The sequence below is a fragment of the Rhamphochromis longiceps genome, linkage group LG20 (genome assembly GCF_057381845.1).
Source record: "Rhamphochromis longiceps isolate RC_006_pf linkage group LG20, R_longiceps_female_GT1.1, whole genome shotgun sequence".
NCBI lineage: Eukaryota > Metazoa > Chordata > Actinopteri > Cichliformes > Cichlidae > Rhamphochromis > Rhamphochromis longiceps.
Genome location: NC_140576.1, coordinates 17,611,522 through 17,637,025, shown reverse-complemented (window position 1 = coordinate 17,637,025; position 25,504 = coordinate 17,611,522). Strand labels below are relative to the sequence as shown.

The 25,504-nt window shown below is 39.8% G+C and overlaps 1 protein-coding gene across 2 annotated transcripts; it reads right to left on the bottom strand.

Moving 5' to 3' along the window:
* Positions 1–1,676: 1,676 nt before the first annotated feature.
* Positions 1,677–25,105, bottom strand: tbc1d22b (TBC1 domain family, member 22B). Of its 2 annotated transcripts, none has more exons than XM_085393674.1 (14): positions 24,804–25,105; positions 19,268–19,324; positions 17,297–17,489; positions 17,020–17,182; positions 11,435–11,602; positions 9,018–9,088; positions 8,611–8,739; positions 8,455–8,520; positions 6,229–6,343; positions 5,953–6,059; positions 5,805–5,880; positions 5,580–5,707; positions 3,695–3,790; positions 1,677–2,324 (listed from the first exon to the last, which is right to left on the bottom strand). In XM_085393674.1, exons 1-14 carry the CDS (start codon positions 24,857–24,859, stop codon positions 2,196–2,198), a joined length of 1,554 nt encoding a protein of 517 aa, XP_085249800.1. In that variant the 5' UTR covers positions 24,860–25,105; the 3' UTR covers positions 1,677–2,195. The 2 variants fall into 2 exon arrangements, with proteins under 2 accessions (XP_085249800.1, XP_085249799.1); XM_085393673.1 differs by having other exon boundaries at positions 17,020–17,185; positions 24,804–25,101.
* Between the last annotated feature and the right edge of the window lie 399 nt (positions 25,106–25,504).

The following is a 25,504-nucleotide window of genomic DNA, read 5'->3' as shown; positions in this document are numbered from 1 at the left end:
AGCAGATTGGAATTGCGTGCTTTAAATGGTGCTATAAAATAATATATCAACCCAATCCATGTACACACATGTTGTTTGTTTAATATCATCAGAAAAGGTGAATATACAGCTGAGACTGTAATAATTTAACAAGTCTTCATTTAAGGCTGAAGCCAGCATTGACTAGTGAAGCACTCTGTAAAACAGGCTGTACTGTTCCAATAAAGATTGGATTTGTTGTTGTAGCTGCATGGAAAAAAACCATTTTGTTAGTCTTTAGTTATTAACATCACATTTTTTTAACAGAATGACCTTTAAATTAAAACAAACAAACAAACAAACAAACAAACAAACACAAAACCCAGAATGGAGTCACAGTAATGACAATCATGCGGCTCACCTGAATGAATGAAAGTGACTTTAAGGCTACACGCATACTGTAAAACTCCAAAAAACATTCAAGGTGGTAGATGAAGATTGATTATGGAAATCTGATGACTGATAAATAGTGGACAAGACTGGTGTTCCTTCATAAATAAAGGAGAATCTATTTCACCATCATGTCTTCAGTAGCACTTCACTGAATAAAATGCCATTAAGTAGCTCAGAACTCCAGTTATAGTCGAAATGGATTAAGACTCGTGAACAATGTTGCTCCATTCAGTCTGCTGTGATCTATGGTGATGATGGTGGCATCCATCTGCTGGGCGTCACAACTTTCCAACAGAGACTTTGGTCCAGAATGAATCAGGTTAAAGAGTGAAGCAGATGACCCAACTTAGATTGATTTTCTTTCTATTAGATGCACAAAGTATAAGAGTGTTGTCATACCTTTCAAACATATGTTGCACTATTATTATCACTGGCAATGAAGGTAGATGAGTTGTAACGCACACAATCATATTTAAAAAAAAAAAAAAGAAAGAAGAAAAAAGAAAGAAGAAAAACACTGTTGCACAAATAAAGTTTCATGGAGCATGTCAGGAAAGCGTTACACTGTATGTGTACCTTACCAATGCTCTATAGGGTATTGTCAGGGATGTGGAGCTGCATTCAGATAGCATAATGACTTTCAATACCAACACAGGCATTTCCTCCAATTAAAACATACTGATTGTAAATATTCTGTATAACTGATGTTAATGAATGTTTTTCATCACTTGTAATTATGCACAGATTTTACACTGACAGGTATCTCTTGAAACACTTCGGGTAAAACCTCCACCCTCAGGCCAAAACTGACAAGCTGGCTGACTTTTGAGTGTTGATGCAGTGTGTCAATCTGCAATCTTCATCAAAAACTGGATCACAATTGTATAAACTTTACTACAATTTTAAGCAGCTACTGAATTAATTTAGCACAGTTCAGGTTCAGGAAAGATCTGAACAGTGCTAAGTTTAGATTTTTAAATAAAACTCTAGCTTTACAGTTGTTGTTATTTCCAAACTATACCTCCGTTCTTCACAGTGATTTAGAAATTAAAAGTGATATTGATACCAAATCAGTCTTTTTGCTTTACACCCCAAACACAACCTAAAAAATGAAATACAATACCTTCTATTTGCTACTCATAGGTAATACTTACTAATTACAACCCAGATTATCAGTCGCGGCTTTAAAGATGCTGATCGTACAGAGCGATTTTGGTTAAACCAAAAAGCATCTATTTAACAAAGAAAGGGGACTGACAGCCAGACAATGTAAAACTAAGCTTTGTATTCCAGTTGCCTGCTTTATACCCAATATTGTCCCTTGTAAAACAAAAAATGCAAAAAATATAATCTTTAGATACCATTTCTCACTAAAAGGATGATCTCACAAACATTCATCATCCCACTATATTACAGTGTCTTCTTTCACGCTTACAGTGAACATAAGAGATGACCAAAAACAGTATAAGTAAACCAGAGTGGCATAGTCGAGTTGTTTTTTATACTGTCACAGTCCACCGTTGCAGTGCAACACTGCCTGCAAAATAGTCCCATATTCACTGAGCTGTGTGCAATGTAAGCCCCAAATCCACTTAATATTCACTGGACTTCATTTTCACAGGATAAAGTTGATATCACTGACATAACATCCCGTCAGTCTCTTTTACGTTACCTCAGAGACAGCACCTGATGTGCATCACAGACACCGAAGTTGCCCACTCAAGGTTTAAATTGATTTTTAAAAGTCAAAATGCAGCATTTTCCCTGGTGCGGAAGCATTGGGCTTATCTCTTGTAGTGGCTGGGAGCATCTGCAAACATGTATTTGAGCCTGTAAGCTTCAGCCAGGAGGAGACCGACTTCTTCATTCCCCCAGTGGATTGTAGGAAGGTTCTGCAGTAGCATGAGGAGACCCTAAAGAGCAAGAGAGAGTCCTTAAGACACTCAGTGTTTTGAAAGTTGGAGATACAAAGCCTTTCATTGTCAAACATAACATATGGGTTAGCATATAAAACTTAGCAGATGTACATGCATACTTGGTTGGTAAACCTACTACAAAACTACAAGCAACACTTTTATTTTCTGGTGATCAAATAAATACGGAGCCCCGCAGGGGACATGGGAGAAAAAAAAATTAAGACGGACTTTTGCGAAACAAACAACAAACAAACAAACAAACTCGGGATCTCACAAAACTTTTGCGAGATCTCGCAAAACAAACTTGGGATCTCGCAAAACTTTTGCAAGATCTTGCAAAACAAACTCGGGATCTCGCAAAAGTTGAATTCCAACAATGGCGGCAGCTACTTAGTTGTAATATTACTCTTTCTGGGTCACAAAATACACTATTAAGATATTTTGAGGCGTGAATGTAGTTGTGTAAACGTCAGATACCTGCTCGGTTTACAAGACATCACATATTTGCAAAAGTGCTCCAACGTTTTCGGAGATCTGACACCCACTATCTCGAAGCTAACGGGAGGTCGAGACCTACTATAGCCAGGAGGAACACCGCTTTCCCAGCACATTGTGCCTCGACCTCCCGGTCGGCTTCGAGCTGACGGCCTCCGAAGAATGCGGCTAAAACCTTTGCGAGAAACAAACTTAATTTTTTTTTCTCCCATGTCCCCTGCGGGGCTCCGTAAATAAATGATTACACTGACATGTTGATGTTTAGAAGGATGAAAGAAAAGGAAATCAAATTACAGTATTTAAACCTACTGCCCCCTTGCTCTAGTTCAGGGGTGTCGAAATCCAGGCCTCGAGGGCCGGTGTCCTGCAGGTTTTAGATATCACCGTGGGTCAACATACCTGAATGAAATGATTAGTTCATTACCAGGCTTCTGGAGAACTTCAAGACATGTTGAGGAGGTCATTTAGCCATTTAAATCAGCTGTGTTGGATCAAGGACACATCTAAAACCTGCAGGATACCAGCCCTCGAGGCCTGGAGTTCGACACCTGTGCTCTAGTTCATCATCTTAGTCACTAGTTTCAAGTCTTACCAATTGCAGCAGATTTATTTGGTAATAAATTATGCTACCATTAAGAGTAAAATACACATAAAAGCAGGATATGATGCAGGAAGTGGCTATCTTATGATTGATCGAAAACAAGTTAGACCAGCATCAAAATTGAAGAAGAACTACAAATGATGTGATTTAAACTTTTACAAAGTAAAGTTGATTAATTTTAACTCAGAAGACTCCGCCCTTGTCCGCCAGTCTGCCTTAAATGGGTCATATTAGTTTCTCTGCCGTGACTGGATGACATAGACAAATGTACCTGAAAGTCAACCATGGACAGGATTTCTTTGCGCCACTTAATGAGGAAAGCAGCACAGACGTACAAGTGGAAGCGGGAAAAACCCTCTGCTTCAGCCTGTGGAAAACAGAATAATGGTAGCCAATTATACAAATCAGCTTCAATCAAGAAAAGATTTGTCTAATGACTTACAAATATTGTGTAACAGGCCAAATATTGCAACCACTGACATACACAAAGGTTAAATTATTGTGAGTGATTGAAAACGGCATTCTTTCTAATGTTCAGAAAGAGGCAACTCCTTTGACTGCCAAAAGAAGAGTCCTTGTACAGAATTCTGTGAGGGAAAAATGTTACTTTTCACTTTATCTTCGACCTCAATGAACACATTTCTGAGGGGTTTATTCAATTCAGTTTTATATGTATAGCCTCAAATCACCAAAACAGTCACACTCAATTCACTTAATATTGTAAGGTAAAGACCCTACAATAATACAGGGAAACCCCCAACAATCAGACAACCTCCTGTGTGAAGGAAAAACTCCCTGCTAACAGGAAGAACCAGTCTCATGGAGGGGCATCCATCTGCTGTGACCGGTTGGGGATGAGGAGGAGGAAGGAGACTTACAAGTTCTATCGCTAGTTTCAAGTCTTGTTTAAGATGTCACGGGGTTAATTTATTAAATCATCATTTGGTGTAAAATATAAGAATGCTTTGATGTATGACTACTTTGGTGATTCATTTTGAGTGTGCAGTGTCTCTTGGATTCTTAGTCACATCCACCCCTTGGCTATCATGTCCAGTTTTCTAACATGATTTCCAAAAGAGAGTATGCTGTCTTTATTTGAACTATTCTCCACCAGTCATAAGTGCGTTAACTACTTTGTAGGATAACAGATTTCCATTGTTGTCATCAGTGTACTGTTTATCACCAATGGAACAATAAAGGTGCCTGGAACCACACAAGTCCTTGTAACTCTCTGCATCCTCAATTAATGTTCATGTGATCCATGCTGACTTGCTGCTCACTTCTGGAGGGGAGTGCAGTGTGCAAAATTAACCTCACCATCAAAACTTTTAATTAAAAGCCAAAACTGGTACATTAATAAAACTGGTAGTGGCTATAACAATTTAGTATGTGGCATCTAATCTGGTAAAAAATGTGAATGTGTAAAATCACCTTTCAGGTATTTTCTTTTGTAACAGTCCTATACCCATTTTGTAATTATAAGATGTATAATGCCACACATGTTGGACTAATGAGCTTGAATAGTTTTACAGTCTATCAGGGCCCCATTATACCCACTGTCTCATGCCAGGCAAATTGGAATCTGTCATTTCTGTTGGTGATGCACTCAAGATTTTTGTAACCTGGCGTGCTAAATGAAGACAGGAGGATTGTGTCGATTGTTACTGTGATTATAATGACACAGATGCTCAGAGATTTATAGATTATACAGAGGAGATGATGCAACAGTTTGAAAATATGACTTAAAAAAAAAAAAAAAACTTTTCAAAGCAATTTATTTGCGTCCCGTTTTGACAACTTCTCCTACACCAGCACTGATGTGCAGGATTTGTTTGAGTTGTGACACTTATCATTCAGGAGAATACTGCAGCGAGTACCTGTGCTGTAACGGTCAGCATAAAGGGATACAGCCATGTGATGATGTCACCAATGACACGCAAAGTGACCAGTGTGGTAAGTATAATGGGGCCATCAGAGATCTCAGATGCACATCACAAGATTTCATGAAATTTCTTCATCTTGACCCACAGAGCATAAAATAAGCTGCACTACAGATGCAGACACACTGACTGAAACAGCAGCAAATTGTCTGAGACAGCTGTGACTCGTGTTCATTGCTCATAAAAGCTCAGATAATGGTGGACACCCTGCCTTACCTGGTAGGTGTCCCAGAGACGGATAGTGCAGCGGAGTGGTAACTCCCTCATCAGAAGATTGTTCATCCACCGGAAAGCAAACTGCAGGTACTCCACTTCATACCTCTTGAAATGATTGTGAATGTCCTCTGGCAACAGACACAGATACACACACCTGTTAAAACTGGGTCTCCTGCTGTTAGCTTGTGGAAACAGGTTTCCCTAAGCATAAGCTTGTCCACGTACCATCTATCCTGCTGACTAGCTCCTCTAAAGCTTTCACTTTGTTCTGAATTCCAGGCTGAGCAAAGGTGTAGTTGTCCTGAAAAGAAATACATTTCAATAAAGTTGCTTACTAGTTTTAAATTAGCACTGATTGAGATTGTGTCCTGACCTGTATTCCATCCAGCAGCTTGCTCATGCACCAGAAACTGTCAGCTTCAATATTTCTCTGAGTTTCCAGAGGTAGTGCTGCTACGTCAAAGTTCTCCATATCCTCCGCTGGAAAAACAAATAACACTGACTGAGACTGATGACTCATATCAAGTCTTCTCTGATGTGAGCTGAGCTTTGATGAAGAAATTTAAAATTGTTGTCATTCAATATATAACCTAACTAGAAAAAGAACAAACCAAATGTTTTTTTCCCCCCGATTCAACGTGTAACTTACTGACAAACTCTGACAGGAAGACAACAAAAAAAGGTGTGACCAGATCGTTGATTCCTTGAACGTAACCGCTGGCTGGGTGACGGATGGCCCAGATAAAGAGAATTCGCTCAAAAATCTGAGGAAACAAGGAGAATTACTGCTAATGTTCAGCTCCAGCGTGGAAGTCTTTTTTTCTTTTGATTCCTGTCCACATTTTCAGTCTTATGTCTGTAGACACATATAAGCGTCTGTAAAAAATAGCATGAATGCTTTGAAGTGTGTTTTACAGACTGTTGAAACTGTTGTGTACATTAACTGAGGTGCCACAACATGACTGGTATGTCTAATCCTTATACCTGGGTAGTGTGGGCAATATTCTTGAAACTAACTGTGTTAATAAGACTATCCTACAGCACATTAACTACTGATAAAGTACATGTACACTGGTGGTCAAAAGTACCCCAAGAAAGACTTTTATTTTCTAACCCTAATTTCACAATATTATGTGACAGCATTTCAATGTACAATATGAACAGTATCACAAACATAAAGAAAAGCAAAATATTTTTATTTGACAGGTGTTGTCATGAGATTTGAGCAGCTGTAAGGACAAAAAACTGAAGAGCTCAGGGAGTTTACAGAGGAGGTTGTCAACTGGTCTCAAAGAGTTCAGGTTCTGGCAAACCAAGTAAGGAAAAGGAAGGACAGGAAGGCTTCCCTCGGGATGTGTTCTGCTATCTTGGACTTGAGACCTAACCAACACATCCTTGGTGGAGGATTATGAAGACCTTGGGGAAAGTCTCAGCCATTACTCTGGCAAGGCTTACCAAAGGAGCTTCTTTGTGGCGTGGCATTTAGTGTAGATGAAGGCTCTGGATATCAGTAGGCTGTAACATTATGTTGAGATCGGGATCAGTAACGGTTGAGTGCTGGGCGAGACTTAGATTCTTTCTCGGATGTCAAGTTTGGAGGTATTTAAAAGGAACACGAACATATGTAAATCCTTAAGAGTTGACAGAGGCTGTACATTTTACCATTAATGCAAATACATGTTTGTCCTGAATATTCAGAAATAATTATTGTCATGTGTAATATCTTGGTTGTTTTGCAAAGCCACTAAAAATCACTTCCTTTGAGGAACAGGCTGGGCTCAGTGCATTTCCTTTTTAACAACTAACTTCCTCTGGAGTGTCCTAATCTGATGAAGCTTCTTCCTCAATGACAGGCAAATACACCACACTATACAACCCTGTATCACTTACAGTGTTGTCAATGCTTTTCACAATGAGTCCAGCCACAGAACAAAGCTGGAATGTTAACTTTTTGAGCAAATTAAGATGATATGCTGTATATCAGCACACACAAATAAAGACAATGAAAAACTTCATTATCCCAAATTAGTTTTTCAGTAAAGTAAAATATGACTTCTCAAAAGGTGAGTTCCCTTCATGGATTTATCTTCCTCCAGAAAACATTTTTCTCCATGCAGAATCTGACTTTGTAAAAAAGATTGACCAGTTGCTATGTTCCCTGCTGATCTGCACTAATAGAATAAAAAAAATAAAATAAAATCTTGTATAGTATACATAGTCCCTGTGCAGCCAGCCAGGAGACCCTGCCTGTTTCTCCATAAGAGCAAGACTTTAAACATTTTTAATAACATATTCATAAGGAATTCAAAGTGGAATGTGCAACATATTGTTATTGTGACCAGAGACCATAATGCCAATAAAATTCAATATCTGCCATGACAATGAAAGGCGAGTTAACCACTGGCGAGAGTAGGTGGGTTTCTGACAAACTAATGTCAACTTTGAGAGGACACAAATGAAATCAGTGGGAGGATAAAATTGAAAGAAAACAAAAAATCCAGAACTTCCAATGATGCCAGCAACAAAGCAAAGCCTCACATTACATGTCTTATAAAAGCAGTAACTCATACTAGGGGCTTACTGCTTTTATAAGACATGCTTAGCTATTAATATAATCTCAACATAGGACAATCTGTTGTGATGTACCACTTAAACATTTTGTAATAGTGGAAACGCTGAACTGAACCAAGAATTAGCTAGAGCCACTATCTCCAAAACAAAAACAAGTCCCTGGTTCACTCTAAACTGGAGAAACGAACCAACCAAACATTAAAATAATGTCGGTATTCCGACGCTCATCATGAACATAGAAAACGAGACACGTGTACTTTGGAGAAACAACTGAGATATTGGAGCTGCTTTTCAGTAATCTTACCTCTTGTACTGCAGGCTGCTGAAACAAGGGAATCAGAGGATTTGTTCTTGGAATGTCAATGTGGATCTGACAGGAACAAATGTTGACATGTTAGGTCATGGATCTTTTACATACATAAACTACATCTCTTTTTTTGTATTTCAGCTGCAGCATCACCTGTCTGTATGTGTCTTTATAGTGCTCGTCTGTTCTGGAGTGGTAATACTGCTCTATGAACCTGAAATATTCCTCTCGCTTCCTTTTCAACACCAGTTCTCTGCGTTCCTTGTTGGCTGGCAGGTAGCCCTGAACGAGCCATTAGAAAGGTTAAGATACAGAAAAAAACAACCCTTTTTTGATTAGCCGAACAATTTCAGAGGAACAGAACAGGCTGACCATTAGATAAGACGAGAGAACACTTGAGATATGTGCCGCTGTAAAGATAAAGCTTTTAGCATTATCTGAAAATTTTTACGAATCAAACAAAAAGAATAAAAAAAAATTGAGCTATTGAGACAGAATGCTTTGGATTATTAAATGCTGAGAAAAATGTGCTTTTGCAAAACTGAAGGTCACAGCCTTACAGAAAGAAGTCTCCATGTGATTGGCCGGACTTCTCTTGGTATGCCTGACCAGCTGTGCTTGCGGAGTTCTTCTGTAACAGCACAGAGCAAGATAGAAACAAGCACTGTCAATGCTACATAGAAACCAGAGCAGAGATCAGCACAACCTACACAACTAGTGACGAGTCACCCATGCAATAGAAAAATAAAGCTGTAAAATCAGTTTAATAGAAAAAATGTGATGTTCAGCTTTACAAAAGAGAGTTCTTTTGGTGAAAAAATCTCATCCAAGTCCTTCATTACTTGTGTTAACATGTTTATTAAACTGAAGGCTGTGTGGGTTCTTTCAGACAAACCCGTACCACATATTCTGGATCCATTTCTTTCTGGTGACAAGCTCATAAAGTTTTGCAGTCTATTCTTTAGCTTGACATTCCAGTACGATAAGTGAAATCATTATCATGTTGAGCACTGATGACAGAAAAGACATTAAAAGAAAATGGCTACAACCTGAAAAATACACGTCTACAGAAAAATCTAACTTCTAAAGCACAAACACAACCAAAGTCTTTTAGAAGAAAGTCTCAGCACACGAGAGGCATTGTGAAGTGCAGTTCTTTCAAAGTGCGATCTAACTCACAGATATTTCATTTCAGAAATCTTTGAGGACCAGTCTTACAATGTTCCTAGCTACAGCCTAAAGATTTTTAGCAGTGCAACAGTTACAGCACGCCAGCAGTTCCTCTTAAAAGCTGGTGAGATACTGTGCCAATTTTATTAAATATGTATGACATGTTAACTCACACTACACATTTGAGTTAAAATCAGGCTTACTGTGCAGCCAGAGTTTCCATTTTATTTGAACACGGGTGAATCAACTGGAGCTCACACTGTGTGTAAATACCCAGATCCTGGTTGTTTTCATCTAGTGATAGTTAACAAAATTACAAGCTGAACAATGTCCTCTCTATGTCCTCAGTGTTTACAAAATCAACATCCAGCAATTACTTTTTAAAAGCTGAATTTGAATTGCTTATCATTTAAGTTGTTACATAGATGTCTTCATGGGCAATGTTTATTTGAATTACATTTAAGAGATCACTGACCTTTCCTTTGAGCTGCATTGAGGATTATAGTTAATTTGTAAATTTTGGATCTTGTATGGGTAATGAAAGAAATTTCTCTGCTCTACCAAAAACATATAGAAATATATAAAGGCTTACATAGACTCTTGTAAGTAGAGTCTACGGAGCTTGGAAAGAAAAGCGTCTGGACTTCTTTAAGTAGCTTGAAGACATTTCACCTCTCATTTGAGAAGCTTCTTCAGTTCTAAGGTCAAACGGTGGACAGTCCCAGATTTTAAGCCCTATGGGAGTGTCCCCGAGAGGGTCATGGACCCCCTATCATAATCACATGAGCTAAGGTGTGAAAACGGGTGTAAAATCCGGAACTCTCCACCAATTGCGCTGAAGAACTGAAGAACTGAAGAAGCTTCTCGGATGAGAAGGAACCTTAAAGAAGTCCAGACACCCTTCTTTCCAAGGTACTTAGACTCCGATGACCTGGATGACTGAGAACCTTCACAGACCTCTCAATTAGACCACAAAAATGTCAAATTAATCAAATCAAATGATCCTAATTTATTGATTTTCAGCAAGTGTGAGCACCTCTATAAAAGCAGAAGTTTTGACAGTTTGCTTGTTCCAATCACACAGAAAAGACATCGGCACTGATCTTAGAGGTGCAATTGCTGCTGCTTATCAGTCTGGGAAGGGTTATAAGGCCATTTCCAAACTATCGAAGTCCATCATTCTACAGCAAGAATGATCACTCGCAAGTGGAAAACATTCAAGACAACTTCCAATCTCAGCAAATTAACCCCAAGGTTGAAACTGAAACTTCCCTGACCAGTTAATTTACAACATAATGGATAAATGGGCCATTGCAACACGCTGATCATTTCCTTTTTCAAAGTCCAGACCTCAACCTTGTTGTAAAGAAGAGTGGGCCAAAGTTGCTCAGTCAGCAATATGAGAAGTGTCAGATATAGCTGATTGATTACTGATTGATTGCTGCTAAAAGTACTTCTACAAGCTACTAAATCATGGGCTGTACTTCGTTTTTCCACACACTGCGTCTACTTTTTGGCTCAGTTTTTGTAAAAAAAAAAATGACACAGTGTAATACGTCACATTTTTTGTTCATATTGTTGTATTGAAATAATCTTAGAATCTGTTTTATACATAAAAAAACAGAATTTCTATTCAGGATGCCTGCATATTATACTTGCATGTCAATAATCTGTTTCCTTACTGGTGTATGGTACTGTAAATTATTAGGTAGCTATCTTCTGATTCAACAAAAGGCACGGCCTTCCTGCAACGATCAGTCCTTTAGCACATCCCAATATAAGGGAAAAGCTGCTTCTGTTGCTGTACCTAGGTCAGTGTTGGGACTAGCCAGTAGCTGCCTGAATTTGTCAAGCCGGCTTTTCTCCCGCACTGTCATCGGTGGTGCCCCTGATGCATTCTGGTCCGAGATGCGAGCCACCAGTGGGATGATGGGACGAACTGGGAGAGACTGCTGCTTCTGCAGTGTGGAGCGAACTGCATAAGGAGCACACGGATTAAAAACAAGAGGCAACTTTACAATGGAGAATGAAAACAAGCAAGAGCCACGATATTAAAGGAACAATAAAAAGGTTCAAATATTTTTCAAATGCAATTAATCTTAAATTAAACAAGTAAAGCTAAAGAGATGCATATTACTTTACAACAATCTCCTTAAGCTATGCAATTATTTTCTTACTTTGTTGCCATATTTATTTCTGTGGTCAGGTATTTATTCCTTGGTGGGAGTTGTTGACCTACTATTGATCCTGTGCCTCACCAAAAAAGGCACAGGTCATTACCAGCAGAGGTTTCGGGTGAAACCATTGGGAGACCTTGCCTCACCCTATCATGTGACCTCACCTGATGTGAGTGGGGGCTAAGGTGCCTGGGAAGGGATCTCAAAACTGGATTGTAGGTGGAAGACAGTCAGTGTTGTGACTTTGTAAACACATAAAGGCAGTTTAATAGGATTAAATTAGCTGAAGTGTTGACTACTGGCTACAAACGATTATTTTGATAGTCGACTAGTCACCGATTATTTTTGCGATTAGTCGACTAATCAGATCATGCATTCATTGGACATAAAACATACAGCTTATTGCACCAGCATGCATCTGCTCTTAATATAACTATCATTAGCTTAAGTGTTTAAGGTATGTGCTAGCTAAAAATAAAGGCAAGATTAAAATTCATTAAATTTTAATGAAATTTGCAGATTGTTTCAGTGAAGTTTAATAAACTCAGCCGTCTGCTCCTTGCTATCTAAAATATAACAGGACACCAGAGTATATTCTCGAGCATCTCACACTTCTGATAATCAGCTGTCTGCTTGAGGTTTATTCAGCTGTGTAAAAACTGTAACTTTAATCTCAGCCAAACCGATTCATTCAGGAACAAATAAAATACTAAAAAAAAGCCAAACAATAATATTTTTAAGTTATCTAAGTGACTCATATATCATGTTTAACCTGAGTAGCGAAAGACGGCGGTGGGTTTGAAAACGATTTGCCGGGAGTCCGGTGTTCTCACGGGCTCTAGTGAGCCTTGAACCCGTTAGCTATTGAGCTGGTGGGTAACAGACGTCTCCGAAAACGTCGGAGCGCTTTTGAAAATATGTCTTGATAAACTGAGCAGATATTTGAGGTTTACACAGCTACATTCTCGCCTGAGAATATCTTAAACGTTTATTTTGTGACCCAGAAAGAATAATAAGAGTAATACTAAAACTAACTAGCTGCCGCCATTGTTGAAAACTGAGCAGGGCCACGCTATGAACTCTGGGACGCAGCTTCTTCTTCTTCAGGGTTTAACAGCAGCTGGCATCCTTGTACATGCAGTGCCGCCATCTTCTGTTTCAGTCCGTTATTACACTCTTAAATCCTACTACTTATTCCTGCGTCTTTTGGGATCTTACAAAGCTTCAAACGACGCGTCGACTATTAAATCAGTCGTCGACGATTTTGATAGTCGACGTAATCGTGACTAGTCGACTAATCGTGGCAGCCCTACTACTGGCTAAGGCTACATCCACACTAATGGGTTTTCGTTTGAAAACACATCGTTTTCTCTCCGGTTTGTCCTCCCGTCCACACTGAGACAGCGCTTTCACCAAGGAAAAACGCAGCGTTTTGAAAACGCCCTTGAAAACGCATACATTTCAAAATGGAGCTGCCCCGTCGCAGTGTGGACTCTCGAAAACGCAGACTTTCTAAAACGATGACGCATTTTAGTCATGTGATGCAGTCATGTGACCAATTTAACAAGGATTGGGGAGTGCATTATACAGCAGTTGTTTTGATTGCTCTAAATTTTGACAGCCCTAAAAAAGATTAATATCAGTTTGTACATGCTCCAGATAGCTTTTCTTCAAATTCCTTAATTCTCACTCACTTTTGCACATGTGCAGGACTGGAATGTAAGCGTTCTTGGCCTTTCAATGTGGACGCACAACTCTGTGAAAACGACTGAAAACGCTAGTGTGGACGCAGAGCGTTTTCAGACCAAAACGCCGTTTTCAAATCTATCCGGGCTAGTGTGGACGTAGTCTAAGAAAGGCTAGTGGGAGACCAGTCAACAATGTGAATATTCAGAAACTAGATGACTTATGAATAAAGATTCAGCTGACTATTCATCATATGAAAAGCCACTAGATTTGAAACAGTGATCCTGCTCATAAAGCTGAGGGTAAAGCTAATTGAGGATTAATGAAACCTGTTTACCATGTATAATTTTTCATTATTCACACAGTCCTACAATTACATCTGGCTTTGATCTTTCATCCTGTCACATATAAGACATTTGCAGATGGGAGTTCTTTTCATTCATGTGCAGAACTTCAAAAAGAAAAAGAAACTTTTCTTATTAATTTCTAGTGTCGAACTTGATGACAGTTATTTCATAACTTAAGCTATGAAAGGGGATTTCTTATGCTTATTTTCCAATCCATATTTTTAGTCTTTATTCTATTAGTTCAGACTCACAGTTCAAAATAATCCTTGTTTATCAAAAACGGGTCCTTGGTGCAGCCCATCAGTTCTTTCAGCTATTTCAGTTCTCTTCCCCCTACCCTTTGAGACAACAGTCTTCTGACTGAGTGCCAATCCAAACTTGTTTGAAAAGCGGTTGGGTGGGACTTCTGTGCTGACAATCAGATCTGTTTGTCCAAGGTGAACATGTAAGATAATCTCAGTGATATTAAACAGAGACAATAGCAGAAAAAATAGTCTGAAACTGAGTGTTTGGAGCAGTCTACAGCCTGAGTGACTCACAGGGATTCCTGCTGTACGCTGTTTGGTGAAACTGACAAATCTACTGAATTAAAGGCCTCCATTAAACTTTGGTTTTCTTAAAGGTGGATAATGAAAGGATATTCTTTTGGCAGACTGACTCCCAAAATATTTTGGACTCTGTCTGAAGAAGTCTGAAGAAGAGGGACTGACATTTTATGCTGCATAGGTCCATCTTATCTCAGTATTGTAAGAATAAAATGTTCCCCCAAGCATTTTTGATAAATAAGGTACTTAGGTTGGGTACATATACAGTGGGGCAAAAAAGTATTTAGTCAGCCACCGATTGTGCAAGTTCCCCCACTTAAAATGATGACAGAGGTCAGTAATTTGCACCAGAGGTACACTTCAACTGTGAGAGACAGAATGTGAAAAAAAAATCCATGAATCCACATGGTAGGATTTGTAAAGAATTTATTCGTAAATTAGGGTGGAAAATAAGTATTTGGTCACCTCAAACAAGGAAAATCTCTCGCTCTCACAGACCTGTAACGTCTTCTGTAAGAAGCTTTTCTGTCCCCCACTCGTTACCTGTATGAATGGCACCTGTTTGAACTCATCATCTGTATAAAAGACACCTGTCCACAGCCTCAAACAGTCAGACTCCAAACTCCGCCATGGCCAAGACCAAAGAGCTTTCGAAGGACACCAGGAAAAGTATTGTAGACCTGCACCAGACTGGGAAGAGTGAATCTACAATAGGCAAGCAGCTTGGTGTGAAAAAAATCAACTGTGGGATCAATCATCAGAAAATGGAAGACATACAAGACCACTGATAATCTCCCTCGATCTGGGGCTCCACGCAAGATCTCATCCCGTGGGGTCAAAATGATCATGAGAACGGTGAGCAAAGATCCCAGAACCACACGGGGGGACCTGGTGAATGACCTGCAGAGAGCTGGGACCAAAGTAACAAAGGTCACCATCAGCAACACACTACAACGACAGGGAATCAAATCCCGCAGTGCCAGACGTGTTCCGCTGCTGAAGACAGTGCATGTCCAGGCCCGTCTGAAGTTTGCCAGAGAGCACATGGATGATACAGCAGAGGATTGGGAGAATGTCATGTGGTCAGATGAAACCAAAGTAGAACTTTTTGGTATAAACTCAACTCGTCGTGTTTGGAGGAAGAAGAATACTGAGTTGCATCCCAAGAACACCATACCTACTGTGAAGCATGGGGGTGGAAACATCATGCTATGGGGCTGTTTTTCTGCCAAGGGGACAGGACGACTGATCCGTGTTAAGGACAGAATGAATGGGGCCATGTATCGTGAGATTTTGAGCCAAAACCTCCTTCCATCAGTGAGAACTTTGAAGATGAAACGAGGCTGGGTCTTCCAACATGACAATGATCCAAAACACACCGCCCGGGCAACAAAGGAGTGGCTCCGTAAGAAGCATTTGAAAGTCCTGGAGTGGCCTAGCCAGTCTCCAGACCTCAACCCCATAGAAAATCTGTGGCGGGAGTTGAAAGTCCGTGTTGCTCGGCGACAGCCCCAAAACATCACTGCTCTCGAGAAGATCTGCATGGAGGAATGGGCCAAAATACCAGCTACTGTGTGTGCAAACCTGGTAAAGACCTATAGTAAACGTTTGACCTCTGTTATTGCCAACAAAGGTTATGTTACGAAGTATTGAGTTGTATTTTTGTTATTGACCAAATACTTATTTTCCACCCTGATTTACGAATAAATTCTTTACAAATCCTACCATGTGGATTCATGGATTTTTTTTTCACATTCTGTCTCTCACAGTTGAAGTGTACCTCTGGTGCAAATTACTGACCTCTGTCATCATTTTAGGTGGGGGAACTTGCACAATCGGTGGCTGACTAAATACTTTTTTGCCCCACTGTAACCTGGCGTTCTGTAAAAAGTGTTGTGAAGTTTTGCATAAATTTTCCCTGTACTCGATCTTGTTAATTATTGAATTCACACATGACAAACTGTTTAAAATCAACCCTAATATCGAGGGGTTGCAAGAGATTTTACAACTTAAATCCAGGCACACTAACGGTAATTAAACACTGTACTTCCCTCATAGGCTCTTAAAAGAAAGCACTTAGAGATATTAATGGTAAAGACGCTGAACAGGAATTTGCAACTGTTAATTAATGCTTATTATAAATTATATAATTTCATCACAACAACATAACTGGATTGAAATCTGGGGGGCTGGTACATCACAAGAAGAGCTAGTCACAGAAAGAAACACTGGTTAGGATAAGATTATCAATGAAGTAGAAACTGATTTCACTTATTCTGTGTGAATGTGCCTTATGAGACACAGAGGTGATCAGATAATTATTAAATAACATGTGCTCTCTCTGTAATACTAATCCTGTATACATCTTTATTTTAGTATTTCTAGTTCTATTTTTTGAACATAAAGAAAACCTAAAGACATTAATTGTACAGCAGTAAGATAAATAAGTGGTATACAGTCCTCTGTCGTCTGCATTACTCAATTGTGATGATATCATGGAACATCAGACACATCCTAAAGGCCTTGCTATAATCCCACCAGCCCTAACTGCAGTCTTAAATCTGTAATTAGCTTCACTATGAATCACCTGATAATCTGCTCTGTAGATCTTAAAGCTGCAGCATATTAACCACATACCTGAAGATGTGTTAAGGTGTGCATCGCTGCTAGACTTGACAACCTTGCCATTGGCTTGCTCGTACTCCGTGTCCTCCTCCTGCACATCCTGAAGGTTTGGACCTTCTGTCGTGGGTGGTGCCAATCTGTGTGAAACTGCACTTTCTGTGTCACCTGCTTGATGCTGCTGAGATGAAAATAATATCAAATCAAAAGACACACTAGAATGTCTCTTTTCTTTTCACACTAGTTCATTTTCTTTACTGCTGACTGACAAAAAATCAAATCTTGTAGCTACTTGGTTCTGTATGGATGACGTAGTGTGCAGGCCTGGTGGTATAGATACAGCTGGGTTGAAGGTGCCAAGGAATTCTTCATCCTCCTCATCATCAATATCCCAAGCATCGTTGGTGCTGCGGGCAAACTCATGAAAGCTGGAGGCTTTTTTGGTCTTGATATTGTTGAACTTGGGCTTTGTGTCTTTGGGATACCTGCAGGGAGACAGATTGAAATATCAAACAAGCAGAAAAGAGAAAGAACTTTAGGAGATGATGTCTTGATGCATGTTCAATCATTAAGGAGATCCCTTAAAAGTCAATTCTGTTCATCTAGACGTAGAGTTTTCAGTGGGAGAAATGTTTTGTCACTCATCCAAGTGACTTCTTCAGTCTGAGACTGAAAACATTTGGGGGGTTTAGGAGATGATGAAAAAAATCCAGTGCAAACATTTGGCCACACTTGCACAGGACTGGTGCATGCAGTCCACACATACAGTGCTGTGGAAAAGGTATCCGGCCCCTCTCAGATTTCTTAGTTTGGTTCATTTCTCATACTTACGTCTTGTGTTCTGATCACTCCCAATGAAAAGTTTCACTATCTCCAAACTGTAGACCATCATAGGAGGTCTCACTAACATCTTGTAAATCTTCCCATTTGCTCTAACTTGCAACCTTCTGGCACAAATCACCTGACACTCTCTTCTTGACCGCTTTTGTGCCCCATCCCAAGATATTTAAACTACACTACCTTCACAACCTACTCTTTGCAACAATTCTGTTTCTCATTCACTTGCTGCTACTAACTTTCATTGTTTTACCTTTCTAGTGCATACCTCCATCTCTCCAGCCTTTCTTCCATCGGATCCCTACTCTCACTACAGATCAACGTCATCTCCAAACATCACAGTCCATGGAAACTCTTTCCTGACTTCATCTGTCAGTCTGTCCATCACTATTGCAAACAAAAAGTGTCTCAAAGCTGATTCCTGCTGTATTCGCAACCCCACCTTGAACCCATCTATCACTCCTACCACACACCTCCCCACTGTCTTGCTATACTTACACATGTCCCCCACCACCTTCACTTACTTCTCTGCCACCCCTGACTTCCTCATGTAGTTCTATAGTTCCTCTCGTTCCACAAAGACACTAGTGAAACTAGTGAATCAGTCACTAGCTGTCCTCAATCTGTCTTCCTCTTTTGCACTGTCCTCATTCTTCAGCTCTTCAAAGAACTCCTTCCTTCTTCTCAAGACATTCTCTTCATTTGTAAGTACATTTCCATTCTATCCTTAATAAACCCAACCTGCTGCACATCCTTTCCAGCTCAATCTCTCTGCCCAGCCAATAAACACAAGTCGACTTTTCTGGCCTTAGTGTCCAACCTCACACAGAAATCAGTATTTCTTTGCTACCTGTCACTTCACTGTATGCCTAGCCTACCAGCATACTTGTCCATTTTCTTCATCTCCTTCACTATTCCACCTTTTCTTTGCCAACATTTGAATACTTTTCCGTACTTCCTCATTGCACCACCAAGTCTCCTTGTCCACTTTTCTCTGTCCAGTGAACAGAGAAAAGCCCTAAACAGCCGTTTAGTACACTAAGCAGCTTCTCTTGGTATTACAATAGTACTTTCTCAGTCATCAGGTAACTTTTATTTAAGTCTGGTATTTACTCTTTCACAAAGGACCAGGTAGGTTTAGAAAAAATTTCCCCTTTAATAAATGAAATAAATAAAAACACAAACTGTCTTTTGTATTTATTTATTTGACATTATCTTTGTCTAATATTAAAAATCTGAGGAGCTGAAACATGTGTGACAAATATGCAAAACTATAAGAAATTAGGAAGGGGGCAAATATTTTTTCATAGCACTGTATTCAAGCACTTGCGGCAAGAAACAGCTACGAAATACATGTTACACTGAGATTAAAAGTTAAAATGGATTAACTGGGATGACGCGGCACCATGCAGCCTACTGCACTTACGTGCGTCGCAATCGGGGATCAAGAGGTGGATGCTGAGCTCCATAAACCGGTTGCACACTGTGGAAGATAACATGTAAAATGCCGTCATCTCTTCACCAAAAAACACACGCAGCTCTCGAGTGTCTGACTGAGCGAACAATCAAAGATGAACTTAGAAGATGTTAATTAATAACTGTTCACAGGAATGTTGGCAGACATATGTCCTGGCCTCTGATGTGTTGCTCTTCTGAACTCACCTTTCTTAGTTTGAGTAAGTTGCTCAGTTTCTTTAAAATTAGTTAATTAATTACACAGCAAAGAGGGAGAAGTCACAGAGGAGAAGCAACATCTGGAAACAGATTGTATGACTATCAAAAATGTGTATATGGGAAAGGATATGCTTTATATGCTTTATAAGTGTTTAAAGAAAAAGGTGGGCCAACATAAAGCCTATGAACTGAACCCTGCACTGGAGAATTGTTACACCCCAAACATATAGGCAGGCTGTAGCCCGGCTAGAAGATCTGTACTGGCAGCAAACACAGTTGTAATTTCCTGTTGAGTGCATAATGACATCCATTTGATGTTTGGGACATCCCTAAAAATGAATTTCAAATCTGGGAACTATCTGAGCATTTCTTTAATGATCCTGCAATGCTAAAATCCCAGTTGGTAAATCACAGACCCAACAAATACTGTTCTACATGCTGCCTTCCCTTCCACATGACTTAGTCAATGCCTTATATGAAATATCCCTATTTCACAAAATGAGCTTGTTTTAAGCATGCACTGAACAGAAGAAGTGGACAGCTTGCAGAGCGCCTGTGTTCTTTACCACCCTGTGGTGTGCAGTATGTTCAGCGGATTTGAGAATCTTAATACTCAGCTTCTTTCCAAATCTCTGGTGAACTAAAGAAAAGATAGTCTGGAGTGGTAGGATAGGATCTACAATTGTCAAAAATGCCTATTACCAAAATTTTATTTGCATTCTATTAAAGTCTTTACTCAGCGGAAAAACACTGATAGCTGCCCATTTTGCGTTTCCTTTTTTTTGGCCCCTTCAACTTCATTAGTTACATGTTGCTAGTACCAGGCTGAACCTACTCAACCTGTCCTTAAAGGTGCTCTGTTGCATGTGTAGGCGACATGGATATAGCAAAATTGTTGTGGTCAAAAAGTCTGAGAATATTTGAGTTTGGTGACACTGTGAATTATCCTGCTGGAATCAGCCATCAGAAGATGTGCACACAGTGGCCATAAATGTATGAACTTGGTCAGCAAGAATGGTTGAGTAGTATGTGGTGTTCAAATAATGCTCAGTCAGTATGAAGGACCCAAAGTTCGCGCAGAAAATTTCCTCCACACTGTTATACCACCACCACCAACAGTCTGAACTGTTGATACAAGGCAGAAGGTTTGATATTATCAAATTCTGACCCTACCATCCAAATGCTGCAGAAAAAAATGGACACTCATCAGACAAGACAACAGTTTTCAATTCTTCTATTGTCCAATTTTGGTGAGCCCATGCAAATTGTAACCTCAGTTTCCCGTTCTTATCTGGCAGTATTGGCACTGCATGAAGTCTTGTGTAGGGCTGGGCCATATTATACCGTTCACGGTAATACCGGTATAATGTTAGGCAACGATAGGAAAATGAAATATCGCGATAGAATATGAGTAAAACGCGCATGCGCAGTGCCTTTGTTTTCATACGCACATGGCCGATTGTTGAGTGAAACAGATGAACCAGAATTGGTTTGTAAAAATGGTGCAACTTCAGTGATGTGGAACTGGTTTGGTGTTTGTCCGTCAGATACACGACAAAGCACATTTTTTTGCAGAACATGCAAGCGGCCGTCGTTATTGTCGTATTTGTCGGACTAAGATGCTCTTAAATCTGGGAGTAATCTGGGTCCTAAACTCCGTATGCTTCAGGTCAAACGAACACTGCAGCATCACTAAGAATTAAAAACTGTCTAAATTCTTTCATCTTTAATAAAACGATCAGCATTGCTGCTTTACCAGGTGTAACTATGAAGTTTAACTTCCAGGCATCCATGAAAACAAAATGTATTACATTTAACGGAGTTAGAAGTTAGCAGGAAGCTAGCGGAAGTTAGCTCGCTAGTTTCGCTAGTTACCTAAGCATGATATAGCATGTTCTGACTGAGAGATTTCTGAAAAAAATCAAACGTACAGCTCTGCTATCACTTCCAACATAAATGAAGACAGGAAACTAAACAGCAGTGACGTTTGTAGGGTTACTGAAGTTGGGCTAGCTGGTATATAATGATGTGCTACGTGATCGCTAGCAACACAGCTATGTTAGCATAACATACACAGTGAAGCTGGAGGACAAACACTAACACTTTTCCACTTATAAAAGTTAACGTTAAGGTTCCTCATGGTTAGAGACAAATGCAATCGCATGGCAGGATGCTGTAAAAGGACCAAACTTCAGTCAGGAGAACAACTGAGATAATCCATCCACAATACGAGGTTAGTCATTAATATACTGCAACAACATGGGAATAGAGCAGCTGCCAGAGAATTCAACATTAATGAATCAATGGTACAGAAGTGGAGGAAGCAAGAAGAATGAGTTTAATAAAGTTTGATTTATCTGACTGCTTTGTTTCACTTAATGTGCCTTATAATCCCGTGCACCTTATGGTCCGAAAAATGCGTACTGCACACTGCAGTTTAATGTTGCAAAGCACCTCTTTTTAACTTCAGTGGATATTATACATGGTTATGCTCAAGATATGTCAGCCCATTTCTACTGGAAATGCCTTTTGGTTAAACTTTCAGCAAGGAATTTGCATTTGCACTGTTACATTTTATAAAGCTTTAATGTACATAAAAACCAGCTTCTTGTTTAATTTTTAAGTGAAAATAAATGATAGGTTGTCTTTTTGCGCTAGTAATGTTGTGGAGTTGTATTTGTCTCGCATCAATTATATCGTCAGTTATATCGTTATCGCAAATTTTCAAATATATATCGTGATAAATATTTTTGGCCATATCGCCCTGCTCTAGTCTTGTGGTGCATTAGCTCATCAACTTCGAGATGTCAGCTTTTGGTCAAAGTCACAGTGACAAAGACTAAGGTCTCTGTTAAAGAGGGCTCTCTATGATATGGGCCATTTAGAGATTCAGACATGAAAATATTATGATAATACTTAAAAAAAATCTATTTTCTGTAGTTTTTCATAATATTATTCATTTGTCATGATAACCCAATTATTCTAAGTAACGGAGTGGGTTTTGTGAGAATATCACAGGGCTGCAAATAATATGAAGTTTATCAAACTGCAGCTTTTCAAGCCTAAGGCTGAGAACTGAGCCTGCTGATTATCTGACAGTGCCAGAGTGTCTTGTTTACCAGCCTCACACTTGTTTTATCAGGAGCAGCTCAAGGACAGGCAGCAAGACTAGCTGTTAGCCTTCCTGTTCAAACATATGTTTGTGTTTCTAACGATCCACCCACCCCAGATCACTGTGTGTGACAAAGACAGCACCGCCCTCTCCTTGGAGATCCCGTCTTCTCAGATTTCTAAAACAGGCTGACCGCCCACCTCCACCCACTTCTTTTCTCTGCTCCACTCTCTTGCAGTTAGATGGTACCAGGAAAGGACATTTAATCAGATTATCAGTCTTGATAGTCATAAAAAAACACAGAGTTCAATAAAGATACAAACGCATAAACATGAAGAAGCGTCTTGTCTTATCAGTGAGGCGTGAGGGATTTTTAGCTTCCACCTGCGCACAGGAAAAAGTAAAATAAAACAAAACAAAGCAGGGAGTATACCCTTTATTAGCCATGCCCATGATGTCTATTGCGTAAGCTCTGCATGCTGGGACTAGCCTAGCTCAAGTATGTGTCTCCCATTATACTCAGCTTAGAGACTAATAAACAAACTCCAAATGAAGTTTGCAGCAGAGCAAAAAAAAAAGTTCTGTTATTTTTCTGTTGTCTTGCAGTACTTTATAGACAAAATAATGCACACATGGGTAACAAATTAAAGATAAAAAAGTGCCTCAATAAAGAGTTCGGTCCCGACCTGCCATCAGAACAGTTTCAATGTGTCTTGGCATAGGCTGCATCCAAAAAAACAAACACTAGTGTTTGTTAAGTATGCCAAAATATGGTATTTTCAATGATTCCAGAATTATCAAAATGTACCCAATATTACAGCAGATGCATTCTATATTCAGGTGAATATTTAAGTATGCACACTCAGAACATTATACCGGCATAAATATCTCACAATGAAATACAAATACAGACACAGTATAATGTCAATAACTCTCCAGTTTAGGTGCTTAAATAGTAAAGTTTTCACCCTGACAGGCATTATATATAATTTCATCAGATATTCACTCTTATCAAATGAAGTTAGACTTGTGTGATTGGGCCTTACCTACATATCAGCGGGTGACTGCCTGGCAACCACCAGTTACTAGGGAAAAATTACTATTCTCCAGTTGCTAGCCAAAACTGCTCCCAAAAGGTATACATCACTGCATCAAATACCTCCTTGTGATCACTAGCAGACTGCTCCATGGATGACACCAACTGGTCTGCAAACACTTGGTAACTATTCACTACACAGTTATAAAATTGTTAAGAATGAACAGCTTACAAACCCATTCGCTTCCCCCCCCCCCCCCCTCTATTAGCATGTTATTAACATGTTTTCACTACAGGATGAAATCAGCATTCCCAAAGTGCAATGTTTCCCTCCTATAGTTTCTGTTTGCAATGACCATCACCAAAATGCCCCCAACAGGTGGATAGAAGGGCTCTGCATTTTTTCTTGTGTGCTTAGTCAGTGTCTGAAAGATGTACTTTTTTTTATTTATTCTTTTTTGGGGGGCAGTGCAGTTTGTAGAAACTTTTTAAATATCTTTTTACAAGACACTTTGAACACAAAGGCTTTCTACTGTGCACTTTATTAAAATTATGCTTCTCCCCACTCTTGTAACATAATATTTACTATATACACATTTCATTTGTAAACAGTAATGTCTTTACTGTGTCCTCCCCAAGTAATGCTGCCATAAAACGAGGATGCGTTTCATTTAACTCCTCCAAGAAAACCCACTGAGATGACAAAATAAGATATTAGTGCTGTGTTAGTGGTTCAGACAGTGCATTCTTCCTCCCTGATGTTTTTGATCGTTTTACTGTACTGTCACCGGCACCTCTCAGCATAGACTGAGAAAGCATATGGCGGTTGACAGACAGCTGCCACCTTCAGTGTGATCGTTAGAAACCGCAGAGAAGAAAGAGATGGGGGTCTGCCTCTGAGCTGGGAGCTGTTATAACAACACACACTCGAATAAGACACTGGAAGCGGCTCATGCGTGAAATCCAGCGAACGAGTCGATTTGTGCGCTTGTGTTTCCACACAGATCTGTTAGTTACGAGTATTATCAATAGAAAAGAGTATTATTAATGTGTGTCTTTGTTAAGGACAATATTTCAACAGTGCCTGTTTGAAACTCACTAAGAAATGTAGTGCTACTTTATGAAGAAAAGAGGACCTACCTTCCAGGAACCTTTGCGTTTCTCCTCCAAAAATTGATCCTGTTGTCGGTGGCCATACTCAGATAACCCCCGTCAGACCGACACCGAAACCGGCTGCTCTCGTGAAGAAACCATGCGGCAACCGCTTCCGCGTTTCACTGGCGACAGCTCGGCCCCGCTCGGCTCTCTCTGCTCGGCCTCCTCATGAGTTTAAACGGTCGAGTGATAGTAATATTCGCTTTCCAGTGTGATGATGTACACTACAGCACACTGTAAGCCGCCATCTTGGGGCGCACCGACAGAAGCGCGTGATTGGTGCCAGACTCTAACAGGTGCAGCAAAAACAGCCAATCGGACGAGCTCGCGATAGAGCGACGGTCAGTGATACTCGTGGATAAACAGGCACAAAGAGGTGATTCGTTGACACTGAATGCTGGCAGGGGAAGGTTTGGTGTAGACCTCAAACACCATTCTAATGCAAAGTCTTTCTTAGGACTCCAGCCTCTGTTGACGGCTGCATTGTGATGTGTTTGGTTTGACCACTCAAGTCAGCAGATGGGTATACACACTGTGGCAGAGAGCCAGAGATGAATAGTAAAATAATGATTAAATGCAGTGTGGTTGTATAAACACATAGTAAGTGATAAAAGGTGGGTGAAGAAGAAACACCCAGTGTATCATGTGAAGCCCCCAAGGGCTAAAGTAACCTGAGCCAATACTAA

What these genes read in the sequence shown, in the direction of transcription:
- tbc1d22b (XM_085393673.1), bottom strand. Translation starts at nt 24,859, where the DNA reads ATGGCCACCGACAACAGGATCAATTTTTGGAGGAGAAACGCAAAGGTT. An exon ending in TCACATGGAGACTTCTTTCT is followed by an intron (nt 8,740 to 9,017) that starts GTAAGGCTGTGA and finishes TGGCTCGTTCAG; the next exon opens with GGCTACCTGCCAGCCAACAA. An exon ending in CTTCCTGTCAGAGTTTGTCA is followed by an intron (nt 6,060 to 6,228) that starts GTAAGTTACACG and finishes TTGTTTTTCCAG; the next exon opens with CGGAGGATATGGAGAACTTT.